The sequence below is a fragment of the Scatophagus argus genome, chromosome 2, assembly GCF_020382885.2.
Source record: "Scatophagus argus isolate fScaArg1 chromosome 2, fScaArg1.pri, whole genome shotgun sequence".
NCBI classification, from domain to species: domain Eukaryota; kingdom Metazoa; phylum Chordata; class Actinopteri; family Scatophagidae; genus Scatophagus; species Scatophagus argus.
In genome coordinates, this window is record NC_058494.1 from 9,375,070 (window position 1) to 9,401,438 (window position 26,369).

General features: G+C 39.6%; 1 protein-coding gene across 1 annotated transcript in view; it reads left to right on the forward strand.

Moving 5' to 3' along the window:
* Positions 1–810: 810 nt before the first annotated feature.
* The window catches only part of LOC124068699 (complement C3-like), a 28,275-nt gene continuing 2,716 nt past the window's right edge, over positions 811–26,369 (forward strand). Inside the window, exons 1-38 of the mRNA XM_046407119.1 lie at positions 811–1,005; positions 1,880–2,078; positions 2,358–2,520; positions 4,137–4,231; positions 4,931–5,019; positions 5,555–5,637; positions 5,725–5,812; positions 7,896–7,998; positions 8,312–8,429; positions 8,878–8,993; positions 9,254–9,400; positions 9,907–10,006; positions 10,127–10,221; positions 10,354–10,545; positions 10,682–10,837; positions 11,301–11,427; positions 13,048–13,101; positions 13,464–13,581; positions 13,682–13,770; positions 14,255–14,394; positions 15,636–15,848; positions 16,245–16,308; positions 16,411–16,500; positions 17,125–17,331; positions 17,441–17,516; positions 17,626–17,785; positions 17,882–17,977; positions 18,914–19,064; positions 19,289–19,374; positions 19,831–19,908; positions 20,021–20,176; positions 22,742–22,804; positions 23,595–23,676; positions 23,799–23,847; positions 24,165–24,255; positions 24,381–24,470; positions 24,562–24,664; positions 25,618–25,707. Of these exons, the coding sequence (XP_046263075.1) occupies positions 911–1,005; positions 1,880–2,078; positions 2,358–2,520; positions 4,137–4,231; positions 4,931–5,019; positions 5,555–5,637; positions 5,725–5,812; positions 7,896–7,998; positions 8,312–8,429; positions 8,878–8,993; positions 9,254–9,400; positions 9,907–10,006; positions 10,127–10,221; positions 10,354–10,545; positions 10,682–10,837; positions 11,301–11,427; positions 13,048–13,101; positions 13,464–13,581; positions 13,682–13,770; positions 14,255–14,394; positions 15,636–15,848; positions 16,245–16,308; positions 16,411–16,500; positions 17,125–17,331; positions 17,441–17,516; positions 17,626–17,785; positions 17,882–17,977; positions 18,914–19,064; positions 19,289–19,374; positions 19,831–19,908; positions 20,021–20,176; positions 22,742–22,804; positions 23,595–23,676; positions 23,799–23,847; positions 24,165–24,255; positions 24,381–24,470; positions 24,562–24,664; positions 25,618–25,707 (4,312 nt within the window). The 5' untranslated portion in view covers positions 811–910. The remainder of the gene's footprint in view (positions 1,006–1,879; positions 2,079–2,357; positions 2,521–4,136; positions 4,232–4,930; positions 5,020–5,554; positions 5,638–5,724; positions 5,813–7,895; positions 7,999–8,311; positions 8,430–8,877; positions 8,994–9,253; positions 9,401–9,906; positions 10,007–10,126; positions 10,222–10,353; positions 10,546–10,681; positions 10,838–11,300; positions 11,428–13,047; positions 13,102–13,463; positions 13,582–13,681; positions 13,771–14,254; positions 14,395–15,635; positions 15,849–16,244; positions 16,309–16,410; positions 16,501–17,124; positions 17,332–17,440; positions 17,517–17,625; positions 17,786–17,881; positions 17,978–18,913; positions 19,065–19,288; positions 19,375–19,830; positions 19,909–20,020; positions 20,177–22,741; positions 22,805–23,594; positions 23,677–23,798; positions 23,848–24,164; positions 24,256–24,380; positions 24,471–24,561; positions 24,665–25,617; positions 25,708–26,369) is intronic.

Below are 26,369 nucleotides of genomic sequence, written 5' to 3' on the forward strand. Positions count from 1 at the left end.
TTGATTTTGGGGTGAAATGTCAAGGGTGGCATGGTGGTGCAGTGGTTAGCACTGTTGCCTCATAGCAAGAGGGTACCAGGTTCGAATCCTGGGTCCTTCTGTTTGGAGTTTGCATGTTCTCCCTGTGCCTGTGTGGGTTTTCTCCCACTATCCCAAAAACATGCACATTAGGTTAATTGGCTACTCTACATTGCACCTAGGTGTGAATATGAGAGTGTGTGGTTGTCTGTACTTGTGTGTTGGCCCTGGGATTGACTGGTGACCAGTCCAAGGTGGACCCTGTCTCTCATGGGTTCAGGCTCCAGCCCCCTCTGCGACCCTGATGGATAAGCAGTATAACAAATGGATGGATGGATAAAATGTCACTTTAAAGATCAAACACGTTGTGCAGGTAGCCATGCAATATTGCAATTCAAGTAGATTAATGTGGTTTTCCAGTGTCTGCAAAACTTGGAAAAATACTCCGACCAGTTCTACAGAAATGCCAATAAATTTCCACCACCACCATTTACTTTATTAATCCCAAGCTGGGAAATTACTTCTCTGCATTTAACCCATCACTGATTGAAACACACACACATGCAACATGCAGTGAAACACACAGGAGCAGTGGGCTGTATCAAGCGCCCGGGGAGCATATTGGGAGTTAAGTGCCTTGCTCAAGGGCACATCAGCCGGCTAATGGGGGGTGGGGACATTATCACTCCACCACACTCAAATTTTTCCTGCCTGTCCGGTGGGGGAATCAAACCAATTTTCGTTTCATCGTTCCAATTTTAGTATATATGCTACAGGGTTGTTCAGCTTCCTCTTGTTTAAATAGCAGTGGTGAGAAGTAAAGGGCAAGAGGAGGGAGGCAAGCATATAAAAGGAGAGTGCTCCAGAGCGGGACTCGCCAAGAACAGCAAATATGGGATCAGGCAGGAGGATGTGCAGGACTCAGCTCTGGCTGTTGGCCTTTCTGGTCTTTTCCTTTCTGACTGTTCTGGCTGATGGATCCCCATTGTAAGTAGACATACCTTAGAACAGAATTTCATTGTGCTTATAGCATAATAACAACAAATCTTATTCTGATTCTGATTCTTTTAACATTGTTCCTTGCACATCTGCCCAAAGAGAGAAATGTGAGGCTGCTGCTGCCAAATAGATAAAAGATTTTGTGTTTCCATTTCTGGTTCTGGTTCCCAGTTTATATTTGTATAAAGGTAACTGGGTTTCACTGTACAATCAGAAGATTTCTTTGTATTGTTAGTGCTTTCTGTGTTGTTTATTTGTAAAATCAAAAACCAAATGAAGTGTCTGTAATGCCGTTCATGACCCCACATAAGTCAACAAAACTTGTGAGTTTTTTGACTAAGCATTTTAAGCCGAAAGGTTGACCTGTACAATATAAATAGACATGAATATTGTATCTAATGTATTAAGACTGTAACAAAGTGGTTGAGAAAAACAGTATGCCTCATAATTTTTCTTTCATAAATCAAGGTACTGTGGTATTTTATGTGATGCCAGTAAATTGGCCTCAATGATGTGTTACATGACACACCGCAAAAAGTCTAAGTCCAGTGAGTCCATAACAATGATGAAACATTTTATTGAACCAGTACTGGATCCTAGACAAGACACTCAGTGGATTATTCACTATGTGTTAAGTCCTTTTGGGAAAAGAAGATCCTTATCTGAGCAAATATGTTGTTTTGTAAACTGGATGAACTGTAGTTTAACACACCCAAACAACTCTTGAGAGAAACAAAATAATGTTAGTCAGTATATTTGTCAGTGTCACTCAGTTTCTTCCTCAGTACATCCTACACAGCATGTGGTTCTTTTTGTACAGTGACTATGTTGTTAATCCGTCTCTTTTCCCATTGGTCTGCAGGGAGGTGATGTCTGCCCCCAATGTGTTGCGGGTAGGAACACCAGAAAACATCTTTGTGGAGTGTCAAGACTGCCCTGATGGTAATGACATCACGGTTGAAATCATTGTAATGGACCACCCAACTAAACACAAAAGACTGGCATCCACATCTGTGACGCTCACCAGTGCAAAACAATTCCAGGACTTTGGACAAATTAAGGTAATGTACGAAGACTGAAATATGCTTGTGTTGCTTGGTCTTATTGCCAAACTACATTTGTGATATTGAGTCCATTGAGAATTTAACTATCATTTAAAGTCTGAATTCATCATCTTGTCTGCATTTGCAATTATTTTTTATTATGACTAAAAGAATTCTTGTATTGTTTTAGTCATAATAAAAAATAATTTTTGTATTTTAAAGTGGGATCTATTAATGAACATGATGTACTTGTGCTGCTCTTCATGAGCTGCTTGTGTCTCTGTGTACTGGTTTCAGATCCCTCCTCGAGAGTTCAGTAGGGATCCCAACATGAAGCAGTATGTGTACCTGCAAGCTCAGTTCCCTGACCGACTGCTGGAGAAAGTTGTCTTAGTGTCCTTTCAGTCTGGGTACATCTTCATCCAGACTGACAAGACCCTCTACACTCCTGACAGCAAAGGTAAGTGGAATGCTTCAAGTAAGGTGAGGTATTAATATACCTTTTACTAAAAAAACATAAGTTTGACAAAAGTATTTTTTATTCTTTTAAATTAATACCTGAACTATGGTGGCCCTGAGGGTCAAAACATTACAACTTTTTAGAAAATACAGTATTTTACAAAATACAACATTTGACAAAACACAACATTTCAGATTATGGAAAAGGAGGGACGACACCTTGTTTGTAAATAAGTTACTCAAGGTCATTTTCTGTTTCTCGGCCATGGCAAACATGATGAATACTTGGACAGGGCAGATAACTCAACAAAGACCTGATCTCACACTGGACATAAATAAAAAGTAAACTGTTGCAGGAATGGTGTGCAGGTGGAGAGATGGGTAGAAAAGCACAGGTGAGAGGAATGAGGTGGGGAAACAAGAGGAGCTGATGAATTGAGGAAAACTCTGAGATTACATCAGAATTGACAAGGCTGATACAGGGCAGGTGTGCAGTAAGAACAGCTGCTGAAAAGAATGATAATGAAGGAAGAAGTCCACACCTACAAAGAGAGAGAGAGAGAAAACAAAGTGGACATAATTCCAAAATTTATATTGTCAAATAAGTAAACAACTGCATCAGACCATTGCAGCTTTTTAATTGTGAAATAACGGCACAAGAATTTAATGTATTCAGACCTGTTTAAATATTTCATCTGTTTTATTCTACATTTTAAATGTCGCTATTGAACATGAACTTATTACACAGAAATGCATGTTTGACGGATCTTCAAAAGAGGCTAAAGTAGGCTAGGTAGCCACCAGTGTCATGTCTGGAACATGGAGACTGTCCCATGAATTTGAATAAGACATATCAGTGGGTTTTCCCTGTTTTCTAAGCTCCACTGAATCTAAAACAAAGATGGCAATATAGGCAAAACAACAGTCATTTTTTTCCGTTACTATTGCACACATGAAATAAAGCTCACATCAATAAATGCTACAGCAAGAGGAGAAAACACTTTACGATACAACTGTGAGTACTGAATACACAGCTCCTCCAAACAACAGAAAATTTGTTTTCTTCCTGCTGCCACAGAGGTCCACTATCTTCTCAACAGTTTTAAAGGTCACCCTTGCTGTGCAGTAGTGACAAATTGGAAAATCTGCCCTGGGACTCAGTAGATCTCAGCCAGTTTTTGGACTGATATTTCTTGTATAACATAAACAAACTTAGTTTTTCGCGTACAGAGAGGCAAGTGATTAAATGCGAAGTGGTCATGTGGTCAGTTAGGATGAAGGCTGGTAGTAGTCCAAAGTAGAAACAGGAAAGGACAATGAACTGTCACCAAGTACTTGGGTTATATCCATTTGCAAACAAGAAGTGTTGTAATCTGAAATGTCAAACATTTGTCAAATGTTGATGTGTTTGCTGAAATGTTGTTGCGTTTTAGGCCTTAGAGCCACCACACTAAACTGCCCTGTCCAAGTATTACACAAATACAATTAATTTGTAACCTTTTGACACAAGTGAAATGGTTAAGGGAAAGGGTTATTTAGTGGTCGCATGACTCAAAATGCATCCCACTTGAACCTTTGTCAACAAAGCTGAGCTCTTTCTCTCTCTGGCTTTGTCAGTTCGTTACAGGATGTTTGCAGTGACGTCCCACATGGAGCCTGTAGAGAGGGATGTAGAAACCCAGACTGATGCTGTTATTGACATTGAGATTGTGGTATTTCATTTTATCTTTGGCAAACAAAGACTTTAATGTAATCATATATAATAAAGCAATATTACACAATGAAGAATCAAATAAGATGATCAAGCTCATCTTAATGAGTGTAATGGAGAAAAAAGAAAAATTAAGTCCTTTAATTTGTTCAGTCTCTTAGATATGTTGGACAGCTTATAATTATTCAATATTCTAAATGTTACTTAACAGCAGGAAGAAATAGCTTAACAGGAGGTCGGCTGAATTAATCAGCTGGAGCTGGCAGCATGAAACATCATGATGACGTGACATCTTAGATATTTAACAGTAGATAATTATCAGAATAAGAAAATCACACATACAAAACCTTGTGCCATTAGATTTTGCGTCTGTTAGCATGAAAACAGAATACAGAGGAAGTGCCTTCCCATTTCTGTCCTGAAAAAGTGGTGCTCCATATACCCAACAAAATGCCAAAAATGACCAAATACAGTTTTAATGTCATCTATAAAACTACAGAAAATGATGTCAGTTTACATACTTTGTTGTGTGGTGTTTGTTATGCAGGCTGATTGATTTTTATTCAAAAGCCAAAATTCCACTGCAGATAGTTCAAGAACAGCGTTACTTTGGGCATGGCTGGGATTGGTGTTGTAAGATAATTTTAGACATATTTATAGGTTAGAAGCATAATAGTTCTTCAATACTGTTTGTTTTTAGACCCCTGAGGACATAACCTTTCCAGTTAATGTTGTTTCTTTGAGAAGGGGGATCCACCATGGAGAGTACCATCTTGGTGAAAGTGTCAGGTGAGCATTTTAGCATAAGTGCTGGAAGCATTGACAATGTATGTTCCCCTGGGCTTATGACGCTTTCACTTTTTAAAAGAAAGAGAAATAATTCCTCTTTTGACCCCAACTTCCTGGACAACTTCAGACCAATTTTGAAACTATCTTTTTTCCTAGGTTGCTGCTGAACAACTGATTGCTTTTTTAAACAGAAATAGTCTCTTTGAGACATTTCATTTTGAATTTAGGGCAAACTACAGTACAGTGGCTGCACTCCTTAAAGTGATGAATGCTCTCTTGGTTGCTGCTGATGCTGGGAAATCAGTTTTTATATCTTTAATCTTCAGTTCTGCAAATTCCTAAAAATTGGGTTTCTCTGATTCAGTTTGTTCAGTCTGCTTTTATTTTTACTTGCAAGACAGATCTTTTAATGTAGTCACTGGAAACTGAGTCATTTAGTCTCTAAATGTCCTGAACATTTAAATTTGTTGTATATTTTTATTCATTTATTTATTTATTTTGCTTGCTTGCTTTAAACGTGTGTTCCTGTGTGTAGCCCTGGACTGTGGAAGGTGGTGACGAGGTTCCATAGCAACCCACAGCAGAGCTTCTCTGCAGAGTTCGAGGTCAAAGAATACGGTAAGTAACCTTACTACCTGACTGTTATTTAAAACCTATAACATTCATTCCTGATTGGACACACAATGAAATGTTTTCAATTTTCAGTGCTGCCCAGTTTTGAGGTGAAACTGACGTCTGTGAGCCCCTTCTTCTACGTGGACAGTGAAGAGTTTACTGTCAACATCAAAGCTACGTATGTTAAAGTTTTTGTTTTGTGGTTCAAGAAACCAGAGGGATGTCTCATGAAGCAAGGTCAATATAGTCAGCCTGTCTTTGCATTAGCTTGTTGAGCTTTACAACTCATCCAGAGACTGGAATCACAATGATGGTCAACACTCGTAGTTAATTTACAGCAAATTTCCTGCATTTCTACACCACCAAACCACACTGACTGAGTCAGGAAACAGCCACCTGTGTTCGTTCAAATAAGCTGATGCTCAGTGTTGCTTCCAGTTTTGCTCAGAGGCCAGTCATGGTATTGCAGTGAAAAACAGACCAAAAGCAGCCCAAAAAAGCATTTTGCCATTTAGAGCCACTATGAAAGAGACATCCGTAAAACTGTTGACAGGACATCTCAAACTACAAACAAGATCAATTATGAGTCTTTCTGTTATGAATCTTTGATATATGGAGGTTTTGAATTCATCAAACTTTTCCTGAGTTAAGAAATTCGATTAACTTCATCACGATATTAAGTCTATAAGGGAACTCACAGGAGAAACCAGCTGGAGAAAATTCAACTGTGCATATTCAGAGCTGCACAGCCATGAAGAAAACCTGGAAGCATATGTAAAAATTTTTGATTATATGTATATGATTTTATTCCATTCTTATTAGCAGAGGCAGAAATTTCTACTTTATGGTTGTCGGCCTCATGGGGATTATGGGGATTATTATATTATGGCGCAAATATGACCACTGAGAAGTCAGAGGCATCTATCTCCTTGCCGACACCAGCCACTGATGTGGTCAGTGATAAGCCAGTAGTAGGAAATAAGAACTCGGTGCTCAGAAATCAGAAACTGACTGTTAATTCCACCAAGTTGGCAACTGGTACACAGGGGCTAGCAACCCACTAGATCTGCCACTGACTTTGCTGGTCATTAACTTTTTGAAGGTGGTAACTAGCATATCGAGGCCATCTTGATTTCTTTTGCATTTCAATTTTGGAGTGAAGCCAAGTGTGTGTAGCCCATTACCACCACAAACTGGAGAAACATAGAAATCATTCTAGATTCTTTCCAGTCTAATGTTGTTACAGTTACAGATTGCATTGTTTATATCTTTCTTTGCTGTTTAGAAGACAGAAAAATATCTTGACATCAGAATATTTTGCATTGCAGATAAAGAAACAGGGCAAATAAAACCAAAAGGGAACTGAAGGTTGAAGTGAAAAATCAGGTGCTCTTCAAGGATAGGGCCAATGTTCAAAAAAACAAAAAATGGTGACTGTCCAGCTTTATCAAATCATGGTTCAGCCAGTTCTATGAACTTCTTCAGGCCATGTTAATTGCAAGGAGAACAGATCTGTTTGAATCTCTTCAAGTTATCATGTGACTAGGTCACGTGACTGGTAAACTTAAGGACACTTACAAAACATATTACAGTATAAATACAATTCCAACAAAGTACCAATTCAACCTCACATGTAGATGGGAAGAAATGAAAATGAAGGGACAGAAGTTATTTATATGTAAATTGGGAAATCACTACAATGTACAAAAACTATATAGAAGTTATATAGAGGAAAGTTCCTGACAAATATAAACAACAATAGGAAGTCAAGGAAACAAAAAAATGTCTATTTCCTTATTATTTCCTTGGAAGGAGGTTGACCTGAGGGTGTATATTCAATATATCTGCCTTTGTTGAAGAAGTTTGAGTCCCTTACCACCCCTTTCTTGGAATATAATGTATGTTTCTTTGAATAATCTCATGACTTTCAGCCATGGCTCTCAAAGTTATTATTTACATTATTATACATTATTATTACAAAGTTATTATGAGTCCATCCATCCATTTTCTATACTGCTTATCTGTCAGGGTCGCAGGGGGGGCTGGATCCTATCCCAGCTAACTACGGGCGAGAGGCGGGGTACACCCTGGACCCTCGCCAGTCAATCGCAGAGCCGACGCAAAGACAAACAACCACACACTCTCACGCTCACACCTATGGACAATGCAGAGTAGCCAGAAGCCTAATGTGCATGTTTTTGGGATTGTGGGAGGAAGCCGGATGGTGCAGAGCACTTAAACGTACTTCCTTTGTGTATAAGGTATCTGTTTGGTGAGGAGGTGGATGGGACAGCCTACGTGGTATTTGGAGTCATACAAGACGGTCAAAAGAAGAGCTTTCCAAGTTCTCTTCAGAAGGTTCAGGTGAGCACACTCACTCTTGAGACATCTCTGTAGCACTGCTATGCCTTAATGTAATGTGCTCTCTTTCTTTTGTAAACACAAAGTAAAAAATAGCAAAGAACTTTATAGTTTTCCACATGTCTGTTACATTATAGTACAGTATAATACAGTCTGTTACAGTACAGTAGGTTTTTCAGCCAAACTCATTTATATCTACAAATACATGAATGACAGATATATTCCAGACTGATAAAAGAATTTACAGATTCAGAAGGACCCACCAACTGTTAACTGATTGTATTTCAATGTGTATTTTTGTGTTATGTCACTTTAGATCAATAGAGGTTATGGTGAGACCAAGCTGATGAGAGGGCACATCACACAGACCTTCAACATCCGCGACCTGGTGGGGAGTCCCATATATGTAGCTGTCACTGTGCTCACAGAGAGTGGTAAGAAAGAGAGTATTTGAACATTCTGGATTGAGGGACAGACAGGCTTGACCGTGATGGTTGGTGGCGTTGGTGCTAACTTGATAGCAGGCAGGTGTGCTGATTACAGATGATGGACAGGTGTGAAATAATAGCACAGCTGGGAGCCAGGACGAAAGCTACACCCATCCACACACACACAAACACACACACTTTGGTTATTATGTGATTAAGGTCAGACTCAAGATGAATTCCCCTGTTTTATTGCTCCTTATATGATGGTTTATAGGATTTACTTTTTAACAAAATATATTCTATCTCTGCTGAACTTTTCTGCTTGGGTGGATATAGGAGACTTACAGTTTTTACGATGGGAGCCTTTTGGAACAGATCTTAGTTGTAGAGCTTAGAAGTCCAAATATAACAGTTAAAAAAAAAAAAACACGTTTGTGATGTGCATTTATTACAGGTGGTGAAATGGTAGAGGCAGAGTTGAGAGGAATCAAGATTGTCACATCACCATACACCATCCACTTCAAGAAAACACCCAAATATTTCAAACCAGGAATGTCCTTTGATGCAGTGGTAAAGTTTAAATTTGCATTTATGTAAATGATTGCTCATTAAAACAGTTACTATAATCTCAGCAATAGGACTGCTCTTTAATAAATCATTATTGATGCATACATTAGATTGTTAATATTATCTCAGTCATAGCTTTTCTGCTGCACCTTCATTGGAGTTTGCAAATGAGTATAGAGCATTTTCATCATAATATTAGGGTATGCTTTAATAAGGCAAATTTAATTAGATGACTTCAGGTGGATGTTTGTCTTCTATGGCAGGTTGAAGTCCTGAATCCTGACGACACTCCTGCACAGGGTGTTGAAGTGGTGATCGATCCAGGTCAGGTACGAAGTCGCACTGCAGCCAATGGCGTGGCAAGGGTTACTATCAATACAGAGGCCAGGACTGACACACTGACAATCACTGTAAGTTTCTCAGTTTCCCCCCCTTTTTTGTATTTTGATCTGTTTGGCAAATGGAAGCTGACACCTATGTAAATCAGCATGAGGGAAATACACTGTGAAATCAAGCAGAGCACAACCCTCAGCTGGTTCTAGTGATATCTAAAGAGGTTTTGGAAGACGTTTTGGAGTAAATACCAGACTTAAATTTTAATGCAGAGATCTTAAAACAAATTTTCATGAAAGACAATGCAAAGATAGACATAATAAAATATGTGATGGTGATTCAGTACAGCAAGTGTGAGTTGTACTGTATTGAGCTATTATCTGCTTTTCTGCTTTCATCAGCTGACCTCTTCAGGCTTTTGTCTTTTCTTTAATTCAGTGATATTTTTTTATTCTGTTTGAAAATTGGCTGTCTAAATCAATTACACTTTGTAATGTAAAGCTAGCTTCAGCTTGGCTAGGATAGAGCTTCAGTATCTTTATATAACTTACATGTATGCTGAAATGTGTATATTTCTTTGCAGGCAAAGACCAGTGATCCTCTTATTTCAAGTGAAAGACAAACATCAGCCACCATGCTGGCTCTCCCTTATATCACTAAAAGCAACAGCTACATCCACATAGGTGAGAAACATCCTGAAACATCTTCAGATGGTGAAGTCAGTGGTGATGGAGGGGTAATGTTGCTCAACCCATTCCCAAATGTCTGACACTAACAGTAACAGAGGAATGTTGTTATTACAGTTGTGGACACCGTTGAGGTGGAATTAGGACAATACCTTAGAATCCGCGGCTTCCTCAACAGGCAGGAAAATTCACAAAATGACATCACATACCTGGTGAGAGATGTTTTGTTCCTCTGTATGTCTGCTTTATGTACATGTTTGAGTTTTTGTGTTGCTTTCAGCAGTCTGTGCAGTGTACACACTCACCTAAATGTAAGCTGCTGATCTGTGAATCTGTGTCCCCAGATCCTGAGCAGAGGTCAGCTGGTGAAATATGGCCGATACAAGACAAGAGGCCAAGCACTGATTTCTCTGACAATCCCCATAACCAAAGAAATGCTGCCATCATTCCGCATCGTAGCCTACTACCATACAAATGACAATGAAGTGGTAGCAGACTCTGTTTGGGTGGATGTCAAGGACTCCTGCATGGGATCGGTGAGACACACAACACTGATGTAGCAGAGTTTAAGTGGGAAAACAAACACCCACACACAAAGGGATAAAGTTCTGTGAATATTTTAGGGCGTATTTTTTATGCCTGAAAGTGCATGTTTCATTCATTGTTATTTAGCTGAAGCTGGAATCAACCAGAAATATTCCATCATATGGGCCTCGCAAGATGTTTGGTCTGAAGGTCACTGGAGACCCAGGAGCCACAGTGGGACTGGTGGCAGTTGACAATGGCGTCTACGTCCTAAACAACAAGCACCGCCTGACGCAGAAAAAGGCAATTTCTTTCTTCTTCCTCTCAAGTTTTTTAAAGAATGTTCATTTAAGACCATGGTATGTCAACTTTGTTACAATGAAGTTTGAGTCCGTGGGCTTAATGATGTCTTTATGTGTCGAGTTAGCTCCAGGTATTCTGGCTTCCTCCCACATTTTAAAGACATGCAGGTTAGATTCATTGATACTCTAAGCTGTTAGTGCAGATAGTTTTCTGTCTATTTGTGTTTGTCCTATGATAGAGAGATAAATTGTCCAGGATGAACCCTGCTACTGTCCCCACGTGAACTGAGATATGTTCCAGCCTTCTGTACTGTACAAGTGATAAGCATTTGGAGATAATAAATAGGCCAGTGAGTAGAATTTGATCACAGACTTTGGTAAACAAAGGAAAAAAAACACTCCTTGATGTAAAACCTGACTCTCCAATGGTATCTCTGTGTGTGAATAATTGCCACATTACTCAGGTGTGGGACATTACAGAGAAGTTCGACACAGGCTGCACACCAGGTGGAGGGAAGGACAGTATGAATGTGTTCTACGATGCTGGGCTGTTGTTCCAGTCCAGTGCTTCTGGGACTCCCTACAGACAAGGTGATAATACTTCACTGTCCACTCTGATTTTAGTCAAATGCCCAGATGTAATCTGTGACATGTTCAGGTTGGGTCTCATTCATGGAACAAATGCTGTAATAAACATGATCCCACTCTCTTGACATTTTTAATAATGGGTCTAATAGATTTAGAACTAATCTAATGTCAAAAATGATTTCTGCACAGTCAATTGCACATTGAAGGTTTGACACAGCTTACCCACAGATTGCATATAAGCATAAAGAATGGTGTCATCTGCGTAAAAATGTGCTTTTGCAGTTGTCTTCTGCGATACAGATGCAGAAAAATGCCTCAAATTAAACTGTTTATAATCTAATCTGAATGAACAGAACCTGCAGCATTTTGTTCTATTGGACAAGTAGTCCTAAAACCATTTAAAGCATGCTTCATCAAAACCCAACGAGGCCAATTTATCCAGAATTAGTGTGTGATTGGCAGTGTCAAAAACCTTTGACAAATCAGCAAACAAGGTTGCACAACAGGTACCACCCTCCTTTATGCAGAGGAGTCACTAATGATGCTGATTTCCAAATGTTTTGAACTGAACCAGGAAAAAGCTTTAAATAAAGAATGTGTGTGTCAATGGTACAGCAATGATGGAGGCAGCAAGTATTAAGAGAGAGGGGTCGAACTGGTCTGCATCCAAAAGCTTTTCATGGGATTATACAAGGCATGGTGAACTTCAAACTGGTTAATAGGCCTAGATGAAAAAACTTTTCTCGGATAAAAACCTAAAATATTAATAATTATGCTCTTCTGTGCATGCAGGACTGTCAACAACTGGATAAAGTCCAATTTTGGCAGTTCAGAATTTTGCTTCACATTGACAACAAGCCTCTCTAACTTTGGATGTTTCCATAAAAATCTCTGGGATTTTTTTTTTCCTGGACATTCGTACCTGGAAAGCAGTATGTTTTTGCCATTCTTCTCTTTAGCAGAGAAAAATGCAGTTCATCCACAACACTGCTAAGTTTGTTGGCCACCTGGATGTCACAGGAGAACAAGACTAATCTTGGCTCAATTTGCTGAGCTCCACTGGCTCCATTTCCTAATCAACCTTTTCAGTTGAAAACCCTGATGACATTGTCAGGAAAGAGCTGCTATCAACAGAGCATGCAGATAAAGGCCAACAGGATCATTGGTGTCCTGATCCACCCCAGTCTCAAACTGCCTCCTGCCGTCCAACAGACTGTACCACAGCATCCATCTGCTTACTTTTTGATTGTTTACTGTTTACAACCTGTTTCTCAGTGTACTGTATGTATTTCTACCTGTTGTAGTAAGCATACCTTTAAGAATGCCAACATTTATAATGATAATTAACAAACATCATGGGACCAAATTTTTGCCCTTTTAACTGGGTGGGCAACTATGTCATCCAGGTAAATGACAATTGCATGACATACTATTTTATAGTCTTATCTTGTATAATGACTTTCAATCAGACAATACAATACATTCAACAATACTGTGAAGAGTTAAGTAATAAATTATATAATGATGATGTAATGATGAAGGGAGACACAGGGCTATTATGCAGCAGTAATTTGTCAAATTACTGCTGCATGTATACATGCTGGATCCTTTAATTCTTTCCAGATATAAAGTGTCCAGCTCCCAGCCGGAGGAAACGAGACATCACTACCAGCCTGGGTAAGAATCAAGCTCAAATTACAGAGCAACTACACATTCACTGAACTTCTGCATGACAGTTCAGGTTCTCCTTCAAAGTTTTTTGGATGACATTTAAAATGGAAGACGATATCCTGCCATGTAATGTTAAATTTAATACAAACAAATAATGTCAATATTTTTCAATGAATGCAGCTATGACTGGCTTCTGGTCAGACTGTTTAAGCTTCCATCCATGCTTAAACCATTTATTGTAGCAAGTAAATTGTTGTTATTTGTTGCTGGCTGTCTTGCCATTTTTAAAGCACAAATGATTGATGGGGCAGTGGGTCACCATCCATTACCATACTGTAATGGTATGGTAACCATTTAATTGACACTAGGTGACACGGATGACAGTTACATGGACAGCAATGAAATTATTTCTCGCACCAGCTTCCCTGACAGTTGGCTGTGGTCAGATATCCAACTGCCTTCTTGTCCTGTGGGGAATCCTAACTGGTGAGGCAATATAAATATACTCACAATGATGTCACCTCTAAAGACCTTAGAAGTTTTTTAACCACTAATGGTAATAGTAATGACCCTTGTCTTTTTTCAGTGACACCACATCATTTGTGAAAAATTTTCCTTTGCAAGACTCGATGACAACCAGGCAGATCACTGGGATTAGTCTGTCAAGAACTCACGGTGAGGTTTATGTTTCTCTGCACTGTTTGACTTGTTTGTATGTTTGTTTAATCATTAAAATTTATAGAAGAGTGGTAATAATATCTGTCCTATAGATGGATTTTTACAATATATCACAAACACATAGAGACATTAAACAATTTGATTCCGTGTCTTATAATGGATTATGACTGATCACATATCTGCTAGTACAGGGTAAGATTATGGCTTGTTGAGTCTCAGGTTTTGTAGTCCTAAAGCAGTCTTCTGCAGCTCCGGAAAGCAACATGAAACTGACAGTCAGTGATGTCAGCAGGCTGCAAGCGTAAAATATAGTTTATACAGTCCTGAAAGAGGATTCTGGTGTTTGTCAGTTAAACACTATTTGGATTTTAAACACTTATTATAAAGTGTCACCTCACCTGTCCCCTTACCATCCTCTTCCCCTCTTTCATGTCCTTTTGTTTGATTTTATTTCATGCATATTTTCCCTCTTGACTTAAAGGTATCTGTGTGGCTGATCCATTAGAAGTCATTGTTCGAAAGGAGTTCTTCATTGATCTCAGACTGCCGTACTCTGCTGTCCACGGAGAGCAGCTGGAAATTAAGGCTATCCTCCATAACTACAGCCCAGATCCTATCACTGTGAGTGAGATTATTTACAGTTTAAAGTAGTGACAGGGTTTAATATTAAAATGGTATCTCACAAAAGCGCATTGCATTTTTTAATTCCAATTATGCCTTATAATTTTAATTATAATAACACAGTGGCACACTGCAATTGCTAGGCATCATCAGATGACAGGAATGTAAAGCGCTGACAATTAAAATGTCTTTATTACTGACAAACAACAGGAAACAAAGACAAGCTGAAACAAAAGTCTCACCACTCATATTCGGCAAGACTATACATCGATTTTATAAAAATACAAATCTGCATGAATTAGATGCATGAAAGTTATTTCCTTTCTTAATCTGTCTTACAGTATGCAGTAACATGCACACATGTACACATGGACGGGCCATCAAATAAAAAAAATAAGGATTCTCAGACCACAGCCCACATAGAGAGAGTCTGACGCCGTTCTCTTTTCAGGATGCTTTCACTTCACTTTATCTGTACAGAGCCAGTGTCTTTCGTGAACAAGATGATGTTTTTCACAAGATTGTGTGCTGCCAGAATTGGTGAAATTCTTTCCATCATGTCACAGACTATATTCTTAATAGTTTTTTAGACAGATGGCCCTCTTGCTTTTAAATGGTCTTGTTGGTGTCTTGTCCACTGTATTGAGTCTGCCATAAAGTGGTATAATTACACACACTTCTAATTTAAGTATCTTCAGACAACCAGTTTTATCACTTGTGAATCTTAATTGTGAAAACATCCTGTACATGACAAGACTGGACGAGACAAGCTGTTAAGATCGCCTGAAGAAACTCTCTCTCTCTGCTCAGCACTATATATTGGCTATATTCAGGTCATACGGTGTTTCAAACAATATGATTCTACGCAGTAAGTGTGATTGAGAGACTTTTTGTCATCCCTGGACACCAGCATTGGTAACAGGTTCAGGTTCAGGACGTTTTTTTTAAACATGCAAACTGACCAGTTTGTCCTTATGCTTGAACTATGTTTGTGTTTTGGTAATGATGGTCGTGCAGGGTGCTATGTAATACACTGGTTTAAAATCTTTGTGTTATATTGTGTTCGGTCCAAGAGATTGTGAAGGCCATAGCATATGATTCACATAGTTTTATGCTCAGTGAACCATACTGGTGACCCCATGTGCCCTAGAGACATCATCCTTTTCATTCTTTTCTCATACATTCTTCTCATTTTATCTTTAATTTGTAAACATCTCTTTAATGTTTTATGTTGCTTTAAGGTCCGTGTGGATCTGCTTGAGGAGGAGCATGTGTGCAGTGCAGCTTCCAGGCGTGGGAAATATCGTCAGGAGGTTAAAGTTGGGCCTCAGACTACACGATCGGTACCCTTCATCATTATTCCCATGAAGGAAGGACACTTTCGAGTTGAAGTCAAAGCAGCTGTTAAAGACTCATTACTCAGTGATGGGGTCATGAAGATGCTGCGAGTGCTGGTGAGAGGGACACACACTCTGTACTCTCTGAACTGTCTTGTTGCAGTATAATGTTCAGTCTGAACAACAAAATAAGACACAATTCAAGCTTTACATTTTTGTCTCAGACCTGTAACTGTCTGATTGGCATGTATGTGTGGCCACTTCAAGCCAGCTGAAACCACATCAGACTGACGTTCAGCTCAGAGGTCGTATTTAGCTGCAACCTGGAGGATGATTTTGTGCTCGTCTTAGTTTTTTTTGCACACATCAAGTTCATCAGTCAAACTAAAAATAAGACTACACATCATTTTAAAGTGCAAGCACTATCATATTTTGTCACACAGTTTACTTAAAAATGGCTCAAAACTTAAAAATGTTCTTCCTGGTATGTTGATTAACTGCTGTTTTTTCTAGCCTGCAGGCGTACTGACAAAATCCATAATGATTCTAACACTAGACCCTACTAACAAAGGTGTTGGTAAGTGTTTACTATTGAAGTAGCCACAATTAGCATAAAAACAAAAAGTTTCTTTAATTGCTAATCCCCTAACTTGATAACCCTTCTCCCCTCTAACTTTAGGTGGCCAGCAGCAGGAAATTATCAACAGTGGAATTCCTCTGAAGGATTTGTTGCCAAACACACCTGTAAAGACAATAATCTCTTTGACAGGTGAGAATGAGGGACACATTTCTCTGAAAATGGAAACTCTAATCTCTCTTCTAGCTTAAGATTTGCAACTGAAAGTGAATAGAGATGTTGCGTTCAGTTATTCATGTTTCCATGGACACAGTAGGCTAAGACTCTTGCACTTTGAAGAATGATGTGACGCCCACTCTTGGAGTTAACACAATACATGCATTTCTTTAAAAAATATGAAAAACTGCCATCAGAAGCGCTATCTGAAGCACAAATTTGGATCTCAAAACCGCATGGAATCAGTTTTGTATTTTCCTAACGGTATCGACAGCAGACATTTGAAGTGGGCTTAAAACAACACAAAATCATTTGGACCGAAAGCACAGTTTAATGGCAAAATAAGTCTCAATCTTCATCGACTCAACCTCATCTATGGAGCTTCACACACTGCAGCACATGTAAAGTCAAAGAAGTGAACAACTGCATTGGAACTGTGGTTGTGCTAAGTCTGATGTTGTGCTGCTGTGACAAATAATGACAGAGAGTGCCTGTAAATTCTCCTTTTGCAATGTCGTTCTTATTATTGTTGCCAAAGATGTTTTTACTTCTTAATGGCAAGCGGCCGCTTTGTGGGGACCTTTGTCTGTGACCACACAGGACGAGAGCAGATAAATGCAGTAGTGGAGAACGTCATTAGTGGGAAATCTATGGATAGTCTGATCCGCCAGCCCTCAGGCACTGGAGAAACAAACGTGGCCCTCATGACCCTGCCTGTCATTGCAACCATCTATTTGGACAAAACCAACCAGTGGGAAATTGTGGGCTTTGAGAGGCGCAACGACGCCCTCCAGTACATCAAGACCGGTAAGAGTCCAGTTTAACAGCACTCCACAAACTGGCTTTCAGTGGATAAGATTTAGTTGAGAGTTGAATGGTAGTCAGTAAAAAGGTTGTGTGTTTTGTTTGTGTCCAGGCTATCAGAATGAGCTTGCCTTCCGTAAAAATGATGGGTCTTTTGCTGTATTTTCCTCTCACCAAAGTAGCACCTGGTGAGGCATCCAAACATCAGTGAACTCATACATTTGTGTCTTTAATCGTGAGTGCCGGGTGTGTTTTATGTACAAGTGAGTAACACCAACACTACTTCTTCTCTCTAAGGCTGACAGCCTATGTTGCCAAGGTGTTTTCCATGGCCAACAGTCTGGTGCCAATACAACACAGCGTCATCTGTGACGCCACGAAGTTTCTGATTCTCAACGCACAGCAATCTGACGGCATGTTCAGAGAAGTTGGAGGGGTGTTTAATGGACAGATGACGGTGTGTGCACTGATTTCAGGATCGGCTGTTTCAAAATGAGACACTACTCAAAAACGATAAAAAGACGCTTTTCCATATGTATATGTCCATGTGTAGGGTGATGTACGCGGCACAGATTCAGACGCCTCCATGACAGCCTTCTGCCTCATTGCCATGCAGGAGTCACGCACACTGTGTGCTGCCACTGTTAATGTGAGTATTCACCTGCATATATTGCTTTTCTCTTCTAGCTTCTTGTCTTTATTTCATTCTTGACTGATTTCTGCTTCTTGGTCTTGAAAAGACAACTTATCAGTCTTCCGAATAAAGTAAACTACAGGAGAGTGTAAGAGTTTAACAATCAGGACTCAGAAGAGCAAAGAGGAATGAATAAATGCAAACAACTACTGGCGAACATTCAAGAGGTCAATACGGTGGCTGACAAGTACAAATGCGCTGCACATACAGACAGGCACTTCAAATACAGAAACGCACTGCAAATAAGCAAACAAATGCAAAAAGAAAACACCTATCCAGCCATATAACGGAAGTACTCCAGGCCTCTAGGGGCAGTGCTGAGTGTCCACCCGAGAGACAGACAACGAATGTATAAATGTGTGGAACAGATGAGTACATGAGAAGAAGAAAGTTGCTCCACACGTTTATACATGCAGCACATTTCTGTATATGCAGTGCATTTGTACTTGTCGGCCACCGTAGGTTAAAACATTCCTTCAGCATTTAATAACAAGAATTTCCACAGATTTAACTAAACTCCACAGTAAGTGTTAGGGAAACAGTCCAATATGCAGCCACTTCTTTTTCCAGTTCTTCTTCTTGTTGTGACAAATTAACAAAATTCAAGCTGACACCGACTGAACTCACTGTGCAACATCATGTATGTGTTCCACCTCTCCAACAGCCCTTTATATACTGCTCTCAGGTAACCCTGAAGTCTTTTTATCCAGGCCACCTTTTTACATTTAAGGGTTGATTATATATAAGTATCCACCCAACCAGATACAGTACAAAGCATCTCAAACTGCAAACATAAGAGCAGGATCTCTACTCTGCTTGTTGCCTACCACTCTCAAAGAATTGGATGTGCTTATTATCTGTTCTCATTAGCTGCCTTTTCCTTCCATTCAGAGTCTGCAAAGCAGCATAGATAAAGCAGTGTCCTACCTGGAGACACGTCTGCCTCACCTCACCAGCCCTTATGCTGTTACAATGACATCATATGCCCTGGCCAATGAAAACAAACTGAACCAGGAGATCCTCTACAAGTTTGCCTCCCCAGGTTGTATCCCCAGGTTTTTTCTCACAATATTTTCAAACACAAACAGAAAAAAAAGCTATTGGGTGCTCTTTTTTTCATGTCTGTTATTGTGTGTGTGTGAGCTTTTGGTCACAATAATGAATATGCACCCACATACAAGAGGGTTTTGGACTTCATAATTAATAAAGCTTGTCACAAGTAAAGCAAAGTAATAAAAGGTTGTGTGTGTGTGTGTGTTTTCTCAGCGTTATCCCACTGGCCTTCACCCAAAGGACATGTTTATACACTGGAGGCCACAGCTTATGCTCTTCTTGCTCTGGTCAAGGCAAAGGTGAGCACATCCCACTTATGTGCTTCTGAGTGTTTCATTGTGCTAAAATAAATAAATAAAACAGAGCCATGAGCCATGTTACTACATCAATAGACTAGAATGTCGATGAAGGGAGGTTATGTTAAGTTTTTTGGGGAACTTGAAAATATGCAGCAAATTTAATGACAGATTTGACACAAATATCACATTATGGTGCTAAAAGTGAAGTCATTGGGCTTCATTATTTGAGAGTCATGAGTGTTTGAACAAATATTTACAGAAATTAAACTCACAGTTGTCAATATATTTCAGGTATTGTCAAAGAAATCCCTCAAGCTTTATAAGTATGAAGAGACAAAAGTCCCAAAGTTAATTTAAACTATAGTGAAAGTTTAGGGTTTGTCTTTTAATTGTGGATTTTTCCCTTAAACTTGATATGACTCAGGACCTGAACATTCTTTCCCTTTGTTAATAAAGGCCTTTGAAGAAGCCAGGCGTGTTGTCAGATGGTTCACCCAGCAGCAGAGGGTCGGCGGAGGCTTTGGATCCACTCAGGTAACACAGGACTCACTCCACTCTCTGTCTGGAAGCATTTAGAATGTCTATACTGATGTTTTTTGTTCAGCAATATGGGCTCAAGCTATTGACTATGTTTCTCTCTCTCCAGGCTACCATAATGGTGTACCAGGCTGTAGCTGAGTACTGGGCCACTGCTAAAGAACAAGAATATAATCTGAATGTGGACATTTTGTTACCTGGCAGGTTAAAACCTGACAAGTACAACTTTAACAGGGAAAACCACTATGCCACAAGAACGTCTAAAGTGAGAACGCACACGCTCACACAAACACACACAAACACATCATCATCATCATTATCAATAAAGCAACAACATCAAAGTTTCTAACAGTGAAATGTATATATATATATATATATATATATATATATATATATATATATACTGCTCAAAAAAATAAAGGGAACACTAACACAACACATCCTAGATCTGAATGAATGAAATATTCTTATCAAATACTTTGTTCTTTACATAGTTGAATGTGCTGACAACAAAATCACACAAAAATTATCAATGGAAATCAAATTTATTAACCCATGGAGGTCTGGATTTGGAGTCACACTTAAAATTAAAGTGGAAAAACACACTACAAGCTGATCCAACTTTGATGAAATGTCCTTAAAACAAGTCAAAATGAGGCTCAGTAGTGTGTGTGGCCTCCACGTGGCTGTATGACCTCCCTACAACGCCTGGGCATGCTCCTGATAAGGTGGCGGATGGTCTCCTGAGGGATCTCCTCCCAGACCTGGACTAAAGCATCCGCTGACTCCTGGACAGTCTGTGGTGCAGAGAGGCCAGTACATCAGGAGATGTGGAGGAGGCCGTAGGAGGGCAACAACCCAGCAGCAGGACCGCTACCTCTGTCAGAATCAGAATCAGAATCAGAATCAGAAAAGACTTTATTGCCATGTAAGTGAAGAGGTTTCACATTACTAGGAATTTGTCTTGGTGATTGGTGCATACATAGAACATAACAGTAACATATAATTGAAGAATAAAATAAAATAAAAAATAAAAATAAAATAGAGTAAGGTAACACAAAATAAAATAAGTGAAATAAATATTTTTCTGGAGGTAGTTCAAAAGTAAGGTAGTGCAGGGTGGAGTATAGTGCAAGTGGGTGAGGTAGACAGTGCAAATGAACAGCAGGTGGACAGTGAATGAGCAAAATCAATTGCTAAGGTGCAGGGCAGCATGTTAGTCAGTTGGCGTTCAACAGTCTAACAGCACAGGGGAAGAAACTGTTCTTGTGGCGTGAGGTTTTGGTCCGAATGGACCGTAACCTCCTGCCTGAAGGGAGTTTTACAAAGAGTAGGGAGTTTTACAAAGAGTCTTTGTGCAAGGAGGTAGCGGTTGGGTTGTTGCCCTCCTATGGCCTCCTCCACATCTCCTGATGTACTGGCCTCTCTCCTGGTAGCGCCTCCATGCTCTGGACACTGCACTGACAGACACAGCAAACCTTCTTGCCACTGCTTGCATTGATGTCCTGGATGAGCTGCACTACCTGAGCCACTTGTGTGGGTTGTGGACTCTGTCTTATGCTACCACTAGAGTGAAAGCACCACCAGCATTCAAAAGTGACCAAAACATCAGCCAGAAAGCATAGAAACTGAGAAGTGGTCTGTGGTCACCATCTGCAGAACCACTCCTTTATTGGGGGTGTCTTGCTCATTGCCTATAATTTCCCCCTGTTGTCTATTCCATTTGCACAACAGCATGTGAAATTGATGGCCAATCAGTGTTGCTTCCTAACTGGACAGATTTCACAGAAGTGTGATTGACTTGGTGTTCCCTTTATTTTTTTGAGCAGTGTATATAGGCCTGAGCCCCCTCAGCCAGCCAGATCATCACAAAGGGCATTTACAGATACTGGTTCCCAAGTGGAGCAACCACCAGCCATCACCTCTACATGGATGATATCATGCCAAAAGTGCACGAGACACGGACTGGATGATCCACATCACCAGAATCTACAGCAATGACATTAGAGTCACTGGCAATCAGCTCTAATCATGGCAGCACAAGAACAGGCGCACAGTACAAGATCAACAGAGGCTGGGGTCTACCACACCGGACCGGACCCCAGATGTAGGCTATGCAAAGATGCTCCTGAGACACAACACACAACAGCTGGGTGTAAAATGCAGGCAGGAACAGCATACATGGAACACCATAACCAAGTGACTGGCATAATATAGAAGAACATCTGCACTGCGTATGGGCAGAAACTCTCAAGGTCAGAAGGGAAGATGCCCCACAAAGTGGCTGAGAGTGAAAAAACTAAAATCCTGTGGAACTTCCAGATCTAGACTGAAAAAATGGTGATGGTGAACCGGCCAGACATTATGGTGGTTGACAAACAACAGAAGAAGACGGTGGTGATAGATGTAGTGATCCTAAGCGACAGCAACATCAAGAAGAAGGAATACGAGAAGCTCATTAAATACCGAGGATTGAAAGAAGAGATTCCAGGCACCGTCCAGAAGTCCAAGTAACAGCCAAGATACTGTGCATAACCCGCAAACTCCCAGGCCTCTCATAAAGGACCCACGCTTGGGACTCTTTTGTCCCAGATGCCACTGGCCCTCTCAATAAATTATTGTGTTCTTAGGTGTAACTTATTTAAATGACCCTACTGATTTTTTAAAATTTTGCTTTGTTGTTACAGTTTTACATTTTTCACTTTTAAAGTGTTTTTGTCATTCTCTCTAGATATAATGTTAGATTTGAAGCCAGAATTCTTCTCAGCTTCTGATTGTTTTAACCTTGTCTGTCTTTGTTTGCACATGTGCACATTTTAAATCTCAACAGTTCAACAACATAAATAAGGATGTAAGTGTGACTGCCACAGGAACTGGAGAAGCGACGTTGAAAGTAAGCAAAAAAGATTTTTTATTTGACATTTTCTTTCCTGATAAAATTTGATAGGCCTTTATTAGTGGGGAAAGTCACACTGACACAGCAGCACATGGATAGCAAAATAAAGGTGCAGGTAGGTCTGGTTTTGTTTACTGTCTTTGGAAGCCAGTGGATGGAAAAGTTGTGATGTGATGACTGATGTTGGTCTCCACTTTTAACCAGTCAAAGTTCAGTCATGAAATTTGTGTTTCCCAGTCTTCTTGGTCTTAACAACAGATGCATTGATTACTTTTTTCAAGTCTTTGAACTGGCAGAAATCTTCACTTTTTTAGGGTGGAAGATCCCTCTCATTTCGTGCTAAAGTGTGACCGGTTGGTTTCAGTCTCACTCCAGACGGTTCCCTTGTTTAGTTGTATCAGCAAGACCTTTAAACAATTAGAGATAGTCCATCAGTCAGCTTCCTGACATTGTTTTACCTAATAACCTGCTGAGGTTTAAACACTACTGTGTCCTCAGCAGCATCAAAATGTACAAAGGAATTAGTCAGACACAATCAACATAGAACAACAGCCAATGGGTAGCTGGTTGATCTGTATTTCAAATCTACTGGATAACAGTAGACTTGGTAGCTGTTAGGGATGGTACATTCTGATTTGGAAACATTTTGATTTTTATAATAAATCATTTTAAGAATATAAAAGCATATAAAATAATAAGTAATACTTTTGATTTAGAATTCATCTTAGGCTGTCTTTGAGGCCCTGATGTTTCATCACTGCTTTAAGATGCACTTTTAATGTGACAGATGGTGTCGATGTATTACACGCTGCCTCGAGAGCAAGAAAGTGACTGTCAGAAATTTAACTTGTCAGTCAAGCTCCTCCCAGGTAAGTTGATGTCCTTTCTCTCTTTCTATTTGTTCTCTTTTTCTGTCTGTTATCCTTTTTATTTTTATTTAAAGAGATATGTGAATAAAAAAGAATCCTCATACATCGTTTTGCTTCTGCAGAGGAAACTGATGAAGAGGAGAAAATTTACAAGCTGAGAATAGATGTTTTGTAAGTATCATAAATAGATCATACATACTGATGTGTGTTACAATGACATGGGTTTACAGGCATCATCATTTCGATTTTTTTCTTTTTTTTTCATTATCTTGGTGCACCAAAAACACAGCTAAGGAACTGTTTCATATTACTGCTCTTTCCCCTGCTATATCTCACACTGCTTTTCCCTATATTTAACGGTATATTTGAAATCATTCAAAATCTTTGAGATTGCTGGATTTGAACCAAGGGTTTCACATTTCTCTCACTTACTTAATATGGAACTACTTTTATTACTACTTTTATTATTCTGTCCATTTTCTGTCCAGATATAAGGACAGGGAGCGTGATGCAACCATGTCAATTTTGGATATTGGCTTGTTAACTGGATTCACAGCGAACACAAATGACCTGGACTTAGTAAGAACTGTTACAGACACACACATCCCCACATACAGCTCAAAAGTCAGTGTTGATGGGTTGAAGAAACACGTTTTGTTGTCTGGTTGTCTCATATGTGCCTTAACGTGTGTGTGTGTGTGTAGTTGTCCAGAGGACGAGCCCGAGTGATTTCAAAATATGAGATGAACACAGTCCTGTCAGAGAGAGGCTCCCTCATCATCTACCTGGATAAGGTAAGACATCAGTGTTTCCTGCCTTTATACTTTTCCTCTCTGCCTTGTTCTTTCTTTCTTTGTCTCACCTTTGCTTTCCATCTCTGCACAGGTTTCTCACACACGACCAGAAGAAATCACATTTAGGGTCCATCAGAAACTGAAAGTGGGCGTCTTACAACCAGCTGCTGTGTCAGTCTATGAATACTATGACCGTGAGTCTCAGAGACACTTGCTTACATATGCTTATGCATACATTTTTTTCTTTTCTCCCAATAGGCATCACTGTACATAACAGCAGCTTGGGCTTGGAACAGTCCTGAGATGTCTCCGTGATCATAAAAATGTCTATTTTATTAAAATTAATTAATTAATTTAATTTAAAAAATGTTCTTGAGGGATCTGACATTTGAAAGACCAAAGTGTACTGGATTTTAGTTAAGGGTAGGAGGTAGCTGAGGTTGCAGAATGACTTGGATTAGATGGTGTGATAATGAGCGTGCTGTAGTAGGTATACGGTAGGGACTGATGGAGGTAAAAGTAGGCATAGCAGTCCTTTGTAGGAGAGTTGAATGGGGTGCAGAAGTTGGGGGTGGTGTCTGTGTCCTCAGGGCAGAGTCCATGTCCATGTAATGACATAGCCTGTAAAAACCAATGTGGTACCAATCGGCATCGCACCAACCATGTGCATTTACAAGTTTAAAACAGTGACATAAGTAGGTCTATACCAAACAAGATGGGTTGCCCCACAATCAGTGCATTTACAGGTGGGACAAAATACCAGACAACATTTTTGTATGCAGAGCATGTGCTGTGAGTACTGAGTTGACAGGAAATTATCCACCAGTTAATCAGTTGTGGATTGCGCCATTCATTTGAGTAGATAATAAAATGAAATGAATAACTGCTGAAATGGACCACTTATTTTGGCGGCCATTAATATTCCTGGGCGGCCCTCGCAGCTAAAGTCTATGTGTGGGAAACACTGTAAATTAAAAACATATTAATATCACAATCTGGATGATTTGCCTGAAAAGTAGATTGTGGACAACTTTGAGATGGATCATGATTGTGTTAGAGGCTTCATTAAATTTTCAATGTAGCTATTGTATATTCTGATGTACTGCAACTAACACAATATTTCTCAAATTTTCCTTTCCTTTTGCAGCAACTCAGTGTGTGAAATTCTACCATCCAGAGAGGAGAGCTGGACAACTACTCAGACTCTGTAGGAATGATGAATGCACATGTGTTGAAGGTAAACAGGATGATGTCTGTCTGACTTAATTTGTATGATGTAAAAATAGTTTTGTTAGAGCTGAAACTTTTGAAGTAGTACCTCAAAGCAGAGCTAATATTATTCTGGTCAGTCATTTATGATCTGCTTATATCAAACTACAGCAGTTTGTTGTTGTACCTCAGTAAGTTGGGGCACTTGAGGCTGGAGGAAGATTAAATAAGAGTCTGCGGTGATGCCACTTCCTCTGAGAGGTTCTAACTAGATGATGGAAGTATGAAAGTCAAAGTAGCACAAAGTGCTTACAGTGTACCTGCAGGAAAACATGAATGTCTGACCCAAATGCCATGGTAATCATCAGATGGAGACATGCCACTAAAAACCAGAAATGTCTCCCTGTCAGTCAACATAAAAAGTAAAAAGATCTCAAAGCCATCAGAATTCATTCTATCTCTACCATATTTTATGATCATCGATCTATCAGTTATTGAGGTGTTTCAGTTTGGACCAAAGTGGTGTACCCACTGACAGACAGACGGGCAGAGGTGGTCAACAGTGGTCAAACCATGATGATATCACCAGGATTTTTGCAAGACTGCAAGACTACAGAGGACAATATACAACTGTATTGTAAGATTGAGTAGGACTAATCTTTATGTACCATTTGCCACCAGTAATGTACT